This window comes from Rissa tridactyla, chromosome 5 (assembly GCF_028500815.1).
Source record: "Rissa tridactyla isolate bRisTri1 chromosome 5, bRisTri1.patW.cur.20221130, whole genome shotgun sequence".
In the NCBI taxonomy this organism is placed as follows: Eukaryota; Metazoa; Chordata; class Aves; order Charadriiformes; family Laridae; genus Rissa; species Rissa tridactyla.
This window is the reverse complement of record NC_071470.1, coordinates 49,819,267-49,832,022: the sequence shown is the minus strand read 5'-3', so window position 1 is coordinate 49,832,022 and position 12,756 is coordinate 49,819,267. Positions and strand designations below refer to the sequence as shown.

Sequence of the window (12,756 nt, the reverse complement as noted above, 5' to 3'; positions counted from 1 at the left end):
GCGTATGCCTTGCAACTATGAAGTTGCTGTGAAGATGCTGCCAGAACCCTGCCCAGGAGCAGAAGGAAGACTAGGACTTTCCAGATCAGATGTTCAGGAAGGAAGCTCAGGGTCACTCAACAAGTATGAGCTCTAAGTTGCCTTCCACAAGTTCTTTTCATTCAGAAGCCTCACCAACATCCTTGATCTTTGATCAAGGAAACTTTGACACCGGAATTTGCAGGTCTCTGTTTAACCTTACATGACTACTGCCAAGAAGTTGAACTGCGTCCCTCTGTTCAGCAGTGACACATTCTTGGTATAAGCAGCAGATCCATCAGCTGCTGTCCCAGAGTAGAGTTCTGCTATATCCACAACGGGGAACAGCAGCAGTGATTGTAATTTCTTTTGAAAGGTTCAGATAATCACTTTGTAAAACTGAGAACTCACCAACGTAATGGAGCTTTTCTGCAGACTCAGCTGCGAAACCTTAATTTAAAAGCAGTCCTTCATTTCCTCACATGGTTCAAAATTTTGTTATTGAAAATGCAATCTATAAAACAACTCTATTCCCAGTACTGTTTTAATTTGTTGAAACAATATACAGCTCACCAGCTCTGTGTCTGGAGGTAAAGGATGGTATTACACCACCTGGGAAGCTGACGATGAGACACAGACAACCCTGAAAAACAGACAGAGCCATCCCTGCAGGCCCCAAGACAGTGCTTTAAAGACGGAAATACTCCTTATTCCCTTAATTCATTACTTTATCAAAGGGACGGGCAAAAATATCCTACAAACAGATTTAGAAACGGTGGTAATTCATCAGGTTTACACATCAAAACACATTTCATGCAGAAACTAAAAATACAAATGAAAACATTGTCTAAAACATTTCATAACATGTCATCATTTGAGACCAACCTTCAGCTTCAAACTACCCAGGTAGGAAAATTCCATTTTCATTGTTATGCAATTAGTTGGCAGAAAGAGTATTGACTGTGACAAATTTCAACCCGAACACACTTAGAAATAAGTAAGAACTCCACATTTAAAATACATTATTTTCCTATATTTGGTCAAAAAGACAAAGATTTGTCATGTACTTTTCCTCATAAAAGGTAAAACTTCCTAATAGGCCAACAATAAGGTCTCTGATGTTTTCTGGCTTTCTAGGTTGATAGAGCAGGCTGTTAATGAGAGTATTTTCCCTCCAGTCCCCACGCAGCTCTGAGTAGCAAACCACTATTTTATCCTCAAGTTATCAATTTTATCAATATTTTCACATTTTCAGCGCAAGCTCTAACACTTTTTTGTAGCTTCTGTCAACATCTTAAATATTTCTATGTTGGTTTTCTTTTTTTATTGCTTAAGCCAGACATTGAGCTCTGGCGTTGTCATTTGAGCCAATTATTTCTGCACTCATAAATGGACATAGTTGCTTTTAGATGAGTAATGCTGAAGTCACTTTCCTAGACTAACCATACCTGCCAAAGCTCCTTGTGGAGATGCAGCTGGCATCAGGAAAACAGTGCTTTGCTTTTGCTGTAACAGTTTTAATCAATTCCCAGACACAGTATTTTCACAAGGACGAAAGCTTTGCTTCTCAGACTGCTGCCAGCACAGAAGAGCTGTGGACACACACTGCTCAACTGTATTAGAACAGCCTCTGGAGAAGACCTGGTGGTCAAGCAGCTCATTTTTCACTGCTCCCCCCACCCAATCCTGTGAAATTTCTATTTTTTTTCAGCAATGCCTCTCCCAGGACACAGTCAATCACAGAAGAACTATGAGACACTTTTCAGAGCCCCAAAATATCAATCACAGAACAAAGCAAGGCCTCCCTGCTTCCCACTTTTTGACAGCACTTTGTTTTTAAAAAGTACATTTAGGAAAGCTTAAACCCTACAAGACATTCAATTTCCTTTCTTTGCTTCGTCTCAAGGCCTACTATGTTCCACAGATACCACCAGTTTTGGATTAAGAATGCTCCCTTCCCTTTTGCAATGAGCACTATGGTTTACTGTGCTCTGGACAGGACATCTAGCAGGACAGACAGGGGCTGAGATATAAGCCAGTTCACATCAGAAGTTTTCATAGCATTGCTAACATCCACCATAAAAGTTTGGAGCCTCAATGTGGGCAAAGTGTCCATAGCCACCTGAATTTAAATGACCCCAGTCTTCCAGAAAAACATCCAAATTAGAGAAGGACCATCTTGTCTCATTTCAGGTTATTTTATTTTTTTAAACATAATTTATACACAAAGTTCCACAGTTTTGCACAGCCACTTGGACAGACCCTAAAATGTGGAGTGCTCTCGAATATGCCAATTTTGGCTCCAACAGTCACATAGCACAGATAAAAACATTGTATTAATGTTAGTCTGTCTCTCTCTCTCTCTCTGGTTTTGCTCTTTTCCATTCAGGAAAAACCCCAACACCCATCCAAGTAGCTGACTGCACTCACAGTAACGTTCACATGAATTTTACAAAGACAAACAATAGTAGCTTCAAAGAACAGCACCCCTTAGATATCAGGTGGATTACACGCTAGGCCTTTCAGACACTGGACCACCAAGAAAAACTCAGAAAATTCTGGATTAAATGAAATTAAGCCCAGAACATGAGTAAGCTACTTGCTTTGAAAATCTGGTAAGGCTTCCATTGCCATAATCCCTCAAGTACAGACAGATATATAGGCACTGTAACGTGATTCTTCGTAACTTGGATGAGTTTATTTTGCATCTTATGAGAGGAATTCTTTGCCTAGTCCTTCACACCTCTTCTCATATCCTCTTATGAAGCCTACTACTACAAAAAAGTGCTACCACACAGGAAGGTTTAGTTCAATCACTCAGATGTAATAACGTCACGGATTTCATCTTCGTTTTGTGCCCCCAAAGCCTGCAAAGGAGAAAAAAAGAAAAGCGTCAGTCCCATCACAGCCTTTCCACTGGGCTCTCTAGTTCTAATAAGGCAAAAGGCGGTAAGCAGGATGAGTTAAACTTATTCTCATATAGTAGAACAGCAAGCAACTGTGGGCTGAGTAGCCTGAAAAAGATTCTGTTCTTGCAGATTAGACAACTTGCTTTCTATGAAGAAATCATGTTAGTACATGTTTGCTAGAGAAGGACACAGCAAAAGGGGAAAGCCTTAAACTAATGCACCTTGCAGGTGAAGACAAACCCTGTGCTGGTGGTACCATGCCCACTGTAGGTCTGTGGGGAGTTTCATACGCCCCAAGGCTTCCCTACTTCCATAGCAAACAGAAATAAGGGACATTGCTATATGCCCACACGTACCAACTGGTAAAATAAAACAAAGAATGCTTGCTGAACCTCAACAAACAACTGTGTAACCATGATAGGTCAAACTCTCTCAAGCTTCAAGAGATGAAAAGGTCTTTTGCCTTACCAGAAGCAGTTCTTGTTCCTGAACTGCTACCTTCTGTAGAATTGCTTGACTGCCCATTCATTGGCGGTGCGGCTGTGGGATCTGTCCACATACTGTAATATGGGGAACGTGGCTGTGCTCTGATGAAAAACAGAGTAGAAGGAAGGCTTCATCAGTGACCTTATGAAAAATTAAGAAGTTACCATTCCAAACAAGGGGACTGCACCTCTGAGAGAAAACTGTAAGCAGGCAGTTGTTTCAAAGCTGGAAATCTCCCCATTTAATGTAATTAACACGTTCAGAGCAAGGGTAACCAGTGTTGTCACAATAACCTCTGTAGACTTTCAGAAGTAAATCAAAGCATAAGCAATTCTAACAACTGCAAACGAGGAAATTTTTCCCTCTGAAATTCTGACCATAGATTCTGTTGGACAAGAAAGTAGATTTGACATTTGAAGCTTAAATGTATTTTGGCAACACCTACGTCCCAGCCATGCAAGACAAAAAACCCCATCCCTCTGTTCTATAAACTATTTTGAAAAGGTTGTATCAGTAATGACCTTTGACTCACTGAATTAAATAACTTGCTCCTATGGATACAGAATTTCCTGCTGTTAAAACTTACAAATAGCTATCTCACACTTTCTGGCACCAGCATTTTCCGGCACATCACTTCAAACTGGAAAAAAAAAAAGTGGACCAAAGACTGTTTTAAAAGAAAACAAGCCCAAGTTAGGAAGCTTGTTCATGTATTTGGACTTAAATATTCAGTTAGGTCTCTAATCTTGCACAATAAGAGGTGGCTACTGAAATGGGAGATGCGTGTGGAAATTAAGGAACCAACCTGTATGTAGACAATACATAAATATAATGCTTAAACACAAGAGTCATGTGTTTAAGGCTTAAGAAATATCAAGTCAATAAGACCTTTAACACATTATACCTTTTAAGAATTCTTAGCAGGGTTAATATAATAAAACAAGATCATAGAATCGTAGAATCATTGTGGTTGGAAAAGACTTTTAAGACACTGAATCCAAGGTATGACCTTTCAACCTCTAAAGCTCTACTCAGAGCTAATTTAGAAACAATTTCTACTGTTGATGGCATCACCGTCCCAGTTTCACCTTACTTGACTTTATGCGATCAAGAATGCACATTGGACATTTTAGAAATTCTCTTACGTCCCAAGTTTTTACTTACTTAATAAACAAGCAATCCTGACAAGGCTTCTGTCATTACAAAAAACCCAACTTTACAATGAAGGAATATGTTTTAACACACTCCTGTCCACATGATCTTACTTCCAAACTTTCAATATAAAAAAATGTATGTGGTTATTTTTAATCTGTTATATTACTGCATATTTAATTTTGCATTATTGCATATTTAATTATTTGCATTATTACTGCATTTTAATCTGTTATATTACTACAGGATTAGACTTGATACACATGCAGTTATTAATAAATAGAGGAAACTGCTTGGGTTCTGAAGATTCCCTACAGGAGCCACATATTTTCCCTAGTGAAGCCTAAAGTGGCAGCAATTGCTCCCTTTGAACTATTTATCTGAAATTGATGGATCTTCAGTGTTTAAAAGTGTTTAGCAAATATGACCAGCAGATGTTTACTCCAGCACTGAGACTGCTTTTGAATGCTGTTTGCGTTGTTTTTCCAAAATACAACTTTGATATGAACTACAAATCCTTTGGAAAAAGACACCTATTGGATTTCCGTACACGGGCCATTGGATTTCCCATACGCAGGACTGTAGACTAAAGGCTGCTTAATTTGACCACTCCGAGTATCACAGAAGAGCAGCTGCTATCCAGACTGCTTTAGGAAAGATGACACTGATACCAGAGACCTATCTACAGACGGTTTTATGCTTAAAATTATTATCTGTGTTTTAAGGCAGTCTGTAGATGGATGTTTAAATTATCATTATAAATTTGCAGGCCATCATGCCAGGTCAGAGTAATCAGCTAAAGCAGAATGAAGCACCTCAGGCCACCCAATTCTTCTTGCCCAGAAACATGCTTAAAATGTCTCTGCTGCTGGAGCTATGAATTGCTCTTCAAAATTGTTCTAGACATAGGATTTTACAGGTTGAACGACAAAGGCCTGAAAGCTTAGAAACAATGTAAACATAGTAAATGGCATACCCCTTGAAAGCTTAAATACTTAAAATCTGATAGCACGCATATTTTACCTGTGACTGCCAGCCAAGTAGCCTAGCAAGCCTCCTGCTCCTAATCCAGTCCAAAATCCTGGTCCTGAATTGGTTTCATGACTGGAATGAGTCCCAAAGCTGTTGCCCTCTTAAACAAAAAGAAAATGGAAAACATCAGTTAGCGGCACCTAATCCTCAGGCCAGCTGTTGCAACAAGACTCTCCCCTGTTAAAAATAATGGAAAACTAAGACAACAAACTCCTCCTGATTTCAGTAGATTCTTGACCGAGCTTAGCTTGAGAGGCCTCACAGTTTGGAAAGCAGGAAAAAACATAGAAATGAACACTAACGTAGAGTTTTACATCAAAAATTAGCTTTCACTCAATCTCACAGCCCTAATGTTTGCAAAACATGGCAAAGAGTCCCTGCCTGCAGATTTACAATCAAACAAGTTAGACTGAAAAATAGAAATGGAAATGAAGAAAGAATAATCTGCTCAAGGTCACACAGCAGGCCAGAAGCAAATGCAGGAACACAAATCGAGTACATAAAACCAAACAGTGAACTAACCACTAAAACTCACTGCTTCTAATCTCACTCAGAACAGCTGCACATTTTGAGTAACAGTGGCTCAGTCTAACGGCTAACATTACTTTGTATTGTTTCTGGTAATCCTAGTCTGGTATTTGTTATCTAAAGACATGCTAACTCCAATCACATTGCAAAGGTTTTATTATGCATGAGTCATCAAGCTTGACAAATACCTTGATGAAACTGCAAGTGGGTTGTGGGGGGAGGAGAGTCACAGATTTTTCATGTGTGACCTGCATAACATGACGTTCTGACTCAGAACCAAATGTCTTCCATTTAGAAATAAAAAGAGAAGATGCAAAACCAAAGTAGAATAATTTTCTGGCCTAGAGAAAAACACCTATGTAAGAATAAACCCAATCTCAGGTTTAATGCATAGGGAAGTGTAAAAGGCAAGGACTAAAAAGAATATTAGTCACCCTGAAATATGTCCACCTAAACAAGTGGACCAGAGATTTTTCTATGTGAAAGTTATACAGGGCCTGGTTTGTCCTCAAACTGGTGTGGATTGTTTGAAGTAACTGAAGATAAAAAAACCAGTTCAAATAATCAGTTTAAGTCTACATTGGTATTTGATGATGAATTTCATTTTAAATGCATTGGAAGAAAGATAAACTCTCATTGGGATAGTATACCTATGTGGAATAAATACTAAATTGGCTAAAAAATACAAAAGTACAGCATTGTTCACACATTAAGGAAAAGTATAAAATCAAGAGGCTTCTGAGGTAGAAAATAGCCGCAGCTGGCATGAAGGACACAATATCTGTGGTTCCCTGATAAGCTACATGAGGTACGGGACGGGATGCAATTATTCCGTGGCTTTACCTTATGATGTATAGCGGATACAGGAATGGGATGATACCATGAAACAGATAAGCTGCCAATTAGCTGCCCGCTAGATGCTCAGAGCCAACATTTTGTCAAATTTTGATGAAATGCTGTCCTTTGTGCGAACTTTGCTCATTATAATGTCATTATAATACCAAAACACACCTCCATCCCGAAGGCTACCCGCCTCCAAGGTGCGACCACTCCTTCTTGAGTCTGCGCCCTGAATTTCTCGTAAACTATACCTTTAATTGTGAAGCGAGAGAAATTTACACCAATCATGATAAAAGTATGTATGACTAAAGTCACTCAAACTCCACCTTGAAGATAACAAATAGTATAAAAATAGCCCAAGAGAGGGGGGATACCCAGGGAAGACACCATCATAAAGAATTACATCACTGACTTCTGGGATCAGTCGACGGGCTGAGCCTCTCTTCCCCCCCATAGGGACGCCTTTGGGTAAGACTTAGATTATACCGAGTGCTTCCTCGGGAAACTTAGAAATTTCTCTAGAGACTCTCTTTTCCTACATTTAAAGCCAGGCTGTATCGTTTATAACTTTGTCGCGCGTTTTGTATATGTAACAATACTTTCATTTGCACGTGCTTTGCAGACAGTGTATTTATCACCGGCAATCCTAAGAACCTATATATCTGTTGTTTAAATAAACTGCACTTTTTTTAAGTAGCTAGTCGTTTCGCTTTCTCACTGAACGCGACCAAAAACTCAAGAGTGGCCGTGCTAGTTCATGAGCACGACTAGACTGAAGGTGCAGTCCACTATTAGTGTATCCAAATCGTAATAGTTTAATATATATTAAACGCGATTGGACTGATAGTGCTGAATTGGGCATCACTCAGAATTTAAACCTAGCCGCACCTAGCCTCCCACCTCGGTGAGGAGTGTTAGAACGCAAGGGGGTTTATCTTCTGCTAAAACCGCTTTGCCCCTTTTCACGCAACAACCTATTAAACTATGCTGATTTGGAACAAAAAGTAGTACTTAATTTACTGTAAAAATGACGTAAACCAGGGAGATGAACAAACTTATTTGTTCAAAAGCACCGTGGCTGAACACTGACTCAGAAAACTGAGTAATTTTTTGTTGAAATACCTAAAATAAACATTAAGGGTCATGTCAAAACACTAACAGAAAAAAGTAGAATTTAATTAAGATAGGCTAGCTAAACAAGTTTCACAGGATGCATTCTGCATGTTAAGGGGATTTAAAATGAGGCAAATTAAATATTAACAGCAATAAGCGAACACCATGGCTTTTCATTACCATCCAGATTTTCAAAGACTAATATATTCCTGGAACACATGGACATACACACTCAGAGATGTGCTTTTGCTCTGCTGCCAAAATTTAGCGCCCCATGGCTGCTGCTGAGTATTGGCTAAGAACAATACTCTGTTCCATGCATGCGCACTGAAAGCTTACAGGCAAAACGACGTGAGGGCTCTACAAAGGTATCTCTGCAATTCTTAAATAAAGCTGACAGGTTAAACCTAAGAGTTAAGCTTATCTTGTGCGGTGGTGTTAGATTTCTCCTTGAAATCCAAGGAGAAATCATTGATACTCGTTATTAAAAATGCCATAAGTTAAGCCTTATATGTATGGCTCCCAATGTGAATTTGAAGTGTATCAATTTTCAGTAATCATCAAGAAAACATATTTTCAAGGCCCTACCCTTGCTAGATATTAGACTCCTGCAATGAAAAATGCATTGGTGAAATTAATTGCAAGGAACAGGACAGAAAATGAGAAAGTGACTCTTCACTCTCTTTTGCCTGTGCCTAGTATGACAGAGCCCTGTCTTATGACCAGGGCTCTTAGTAACTACCACAATAATGCCAGTAGGAAGAGGTCATGGATGCACACACAGCATAGACAGACTGTCTGAAGTCTGAAATAACTACATGGAAAGCAATTTGCAAAGCCACTGGTAATACAGAAGCAGAATCCCTTTTATTTTCTGTTGCACGTGCCCTGCACAAGGGTATCCAGAAGAGTTATACTGGCACCCTCTGTTGGCCGAGTGGATTGAGCAAACCCAGAAGAAAGCATTAACAAGCATTATTAAAATATAAGCTTTTGACTAAGTAAACTTAATCCTTGCTAGTTATTTACTTGATAGAACCCTTTCTCTAACTCACCAGAAGAGATGGAGTGATACAACTTGTCAGAGTATAATTTGATTTCCAGTGCTGTGAGCATCTCACATGTTCACAGGATTAAATGAGTTGGTCAAACACCAGATCAATAATGTTTATTTCCCTTAGGTACTATGATCATCTAAGGCAGACCATTTACTAAGTGACAAAAGTCACCAGTTTTCTGGGAAAAGAGCAAGCGCATCTTTTCCTAGCAGCAGACTTGTCACTGCTTATACAATTTTCAACTTCACATGAAAGGCACCTCTAATGATAGTTCACAGACATCGTTCTCTGCTCTGGGAACCAAACCTTTCAACCACTGGGACTGCACTGCAGCACCTGTTAAACAGAGGACTGCTACATGATACTCAACTCCAACTGTTTGGTCAATGAAATCAGGGGTCTGGCAGCCCAACAGCTGAAAGATCCTTCTGTAAAGTTTCAAAGTGCTTCTTTGGCATGAGTTTGTTCCTGCCTGCGTGAGCCTATTCTCTCTTCCACATTACTTATGAAAATTATTCTTCCCTGTCACAATCCTCATATTTCACAGAGTATGAAGAGAATGCTTGCAGAGTGTAGGGAGATGGATTTTCAAAGGTTCAAAGGGCAGCTTGCTGCACAGCATGCCCTGAAAGCCTGTGGGAAATCAAGTTCTTATTTTCACTTTTGAACAAAGAACAGAAAGCAAAGCTGACTGCAGGCTCTGCAGCCAATTCAGCAGAGTCAACTGCCAATGCATTGGTTTTAAGTCTATCCCACCTGCACTTACTGAAGACAAAAATGTAAGATCTTGCTTGCTCTTTTGAGTACTATAAATGGCTCGGGGACGTACCTGTGAAGCTGGACTTAAAACCAGGAGGAGGAGGTGCCTGCTGACTCTGCCAGAAAGGCCTAGTGAATCCATCACTGTCACCAAAACTCTCCTGAGGCTGCGGGTTACTGAGGAAGAGCTTGTATACTCCAAAAGCAAGAACCAGAAGAACAATTATAACAATCGTTCCAGCACCAGAATCAGAAGAATCCTTCCTTGACTGATAATAGCCAGAGCCAAAGCTTCCAGAGCTCTTCACTTTTCTTTCACCTTCCTTAGTCAGCTCTAGCTTGAATAGCAAACTACAGGAGCCTCTTAAGATGTAAGGATCATCTGGATAATCGTAGCCTTCGCAGCTCACTTCAATTTGTCCAAAACGGTAGGTATTTTCCAAGTCTGCTTTGCACTGCCACTGAAAAAATAAACACAATACAAAGTAAAATCTGTTGCTCCAGAGATGAAAATGTCTCTCTGCTTCCCCAAATATGCTCTGAAATAAAGCTGTAATTGCTGACAAATCATGTGAAAGGCCACAGGGTAAAAAACTTCTGAGCGCTCTTGTTTTGAAGAGGACTAGGAATTTGAAATTAACTAAGAATGTTTTTTAAAATCCTAAAAAGTTAAAAAAATCTGATCTTTCAGAACACAGAAGAGTTACAACTCTGACAGATTTTGTTCTTCTATGCTGAACAGGTTTTTCAAGTATCCGTGCTTTTGGTACCAGAATACTTCTAAAAATAACCTGTAGCCTGTGCAACAGTTACTTACTAAATTCCCTAACCCTACTAAAATGGATGGCAGCTACAAAAATACAATATGAAAGCCTGAAATCCAGTGCACCTGACTGCATTTGTGTCCACATAAAAATCACAAGAAATTGGGACAGACATCATTAGGAATTCATATGCCACACTTAACAATCAGATTGTCATTCTGCAGTTAACATATGCAGATTGCTCAGTCTCACATTTTCTTGAAGTATCTGAACTTAGGTATCACCTCTAACTGCAAGTGACACATATTTTGGAAAGAAAAATAAACGTAGCTTCTAAAATGATCATTCAGGATGGCATTATCAGCTGCCAATTCAAATTTGATTATACTTTTATAATACTGTATTAGTTTTAACCATTATCTGCAGCTTTGATTCCTGGTTAGTCAATTGGTGGAAGTCTAGGTAATAGCTAACAAACGATAAATACATGTCTGTCCATTGAAATACCTGACTGAAGTACTAACATGCAAGAGGAAGTCACAGATATCTGAACTTTTAGTTTTTAGAAGATAGAGCTGAAGTGATGCAAATACTTATAGCCCTTTCTACTCTAAAAATTGGAAATCCACGCAGCAATACCAAAGACCATCCTCAAGGGTTAACAAGAGTTTGATTTTTATAAACTCGAGCAACATGTTAATTAAAACCAACCAAGGTGCGTTATGCAGTGTTTTTACATTACAGCCTTCAGAAATATGTCAAAGGTATAACTACAGTAGTTATAGAAAATCCAAACCCAAAAAGCATTTAGGCTAAGCGTTAGTTGTCAAAGGCCATCTAACAAAAAGTGAACTGAATCATAGAATGGTTCGGGTTGGAAGGGACTTCTTAAAGATCACCTAGTTGCAACCCCCCTGCCATGGGCAGGGACACCTCCCACTAGACCAGGCTGCTCAAAGCCCCATCCAGCCTGGCCTTGAACACTTCCAGGGATGGGGCAGCCACAATCTTCCTGGGCAACCTCTTCCAGTGCCTCACCACCCTCACAGTAAAGAATTTCTTCCTAATATCTAATCTAAATCTACCCTCTTTCTGTTTGAAACCGTGACCCCTCATCCTACCATTACACAGCTAAAGATCCCTCCCCATCTTTCCTGCAGGCCCCCTTTAAGTACTGGAAGGCTGCTATAAGTTCTCCCTGGAGCCTTCTTTTCTCCAGGCTGAACAACCTCAACTCTCTCAGCCTGTCAACTGAACTGGCACCCTAGCCCATTACTCTTTTCTCCTTCAGAAGTTACCAAGTCTAGGGGAGAATGATTTCATTAAACGTTTAACAAGTTTTAAACAGTTACCTGTACATCGTAGCCATCCCAACCTTTGTTGTAACACTGAACAACCTCAGGGACATGGGAACAACCAGCACTGCCTCCCGTGCACTGTAACTGAGGAACTGCAGCTGTCCGCCGGGATGTCGTGTACTGACCTCTGCGGAGAGTGAGCGCCTGCACCTCCCTCAGCAGGACCCTCCCTGAAACAGGTAGCACAAAGGTCAACACTTGCCAAGATGCGTTCGTCTTAGCCACAAGGGCCTCCTCTCAGGAACAAGGCTGACAATACAAAAGACGCAACAGTGTGAAACTTTGAGAAGACTCAGACGCCCAGAGAAGAACGTGGCAGTACTTCCCACTTCCTTCGGAGGGGGCTCGGGATTAGTCTCTCAGAACACATAACCCCCACTATGGAATTATCACTGCGGCACAAGCCGATTTAAAGGGAACCCAAACCCAAAAGCACTCCAGGCTGCGGCCCGCCCTCTCCCCCGCCCAGGCCGCCGCTAACTCGGCAGCGCTGCGCAGCGCTCAGGCCCGAGAACCCCCGCCCCGCCGCGGTGGCGGGAGAGGCGCAAGAGGCAGCCGGGAGGGCTTCAAGGAGGCGCACCCAGCCCCCACGGCTCTCACCCGGCTGGTCCCAGCCCCGGGCGGGACCGGCGGCAGCGCAGAGGAGGAGCAGGAATAGCGCAGCGGGCGCCATGACAGCCCTGAGGTGAGTCAGCCCTGGATCCTGCCGGAAGGGGCGGGGCCTGAAGAGGAGCGCGCG

The 12,756-nt window shown here is 40.9% G+C and overlaps 1 protein-coding gene across 2 annotated transcripts; it reads right to left on the bottom strand.

The window, feature by feature from the left end:
* Positions 1-783: 783 nt before the first annotated feature.
* On the bottom strand, positions 784-12,751 carry SARAF (store-operated calcium entry associated regulatory factor). Of its 2 annotated transcripts, none has more exons than XM_054204056.1 (6): positions 12,618-12,751; positions 12,012-12,187; positions 9,966-10,356; positions 5,589-5,697; positions 3,396-3,554; positions 784-2,885 (listed from the first exon to the last, which is right to left on the bottom strand). In XM_054204056.1, exons 1-5 carry the CDS (start codon positions 12,688-12,690, stop codon positions 3,422-3,424), a joined length of 882 nt encoding a protein of 293 aa, XP_054060031.1. In that variant the 5' UTR covers positions 12,691-12,751; the 3' UTR covers positions 784-2,885; positions 3,396-3,421. The 2 variants fall into 2 exon arrangements, with proteins under 2 accessions (XP_054060031.1, XP_054060030.1); XM_054204055.1 differs by having other exon boundaries at positions 3,396-3,514.
* Between the last annotated feature and the right edge of the window lie 5 nt (positions 12,752-12,756).

What these genes read in the sequence shown, in the direction of transcription:
- SARAF (XM_054204055.1), bottom strand. Translation starts at nt 12,690, where the DNA reads ATGGCGCCCGCTGCGCTATTCCTGCTCCTCCTCTGCGCTGCCGCCGGT. An exon ending in CCGGGGCTGGGACCAGCCGG is followed by an intron (nt 12,188 to 12,617) that starts GTGAGAGCCGTG and finishes TACCTGTTTCAG; the next exon opens with GGAGGGTCCTGCTGAGGGAG. An exon ending in GGGATGGCTACGATGTACAG is followed by an intron (nt 10,357 to 12,011) that starts GTAACTGTTTAA and finishes TTATTTTTTCAG; the next exon opens with TGGCAGTGCAAAGCAGACTT.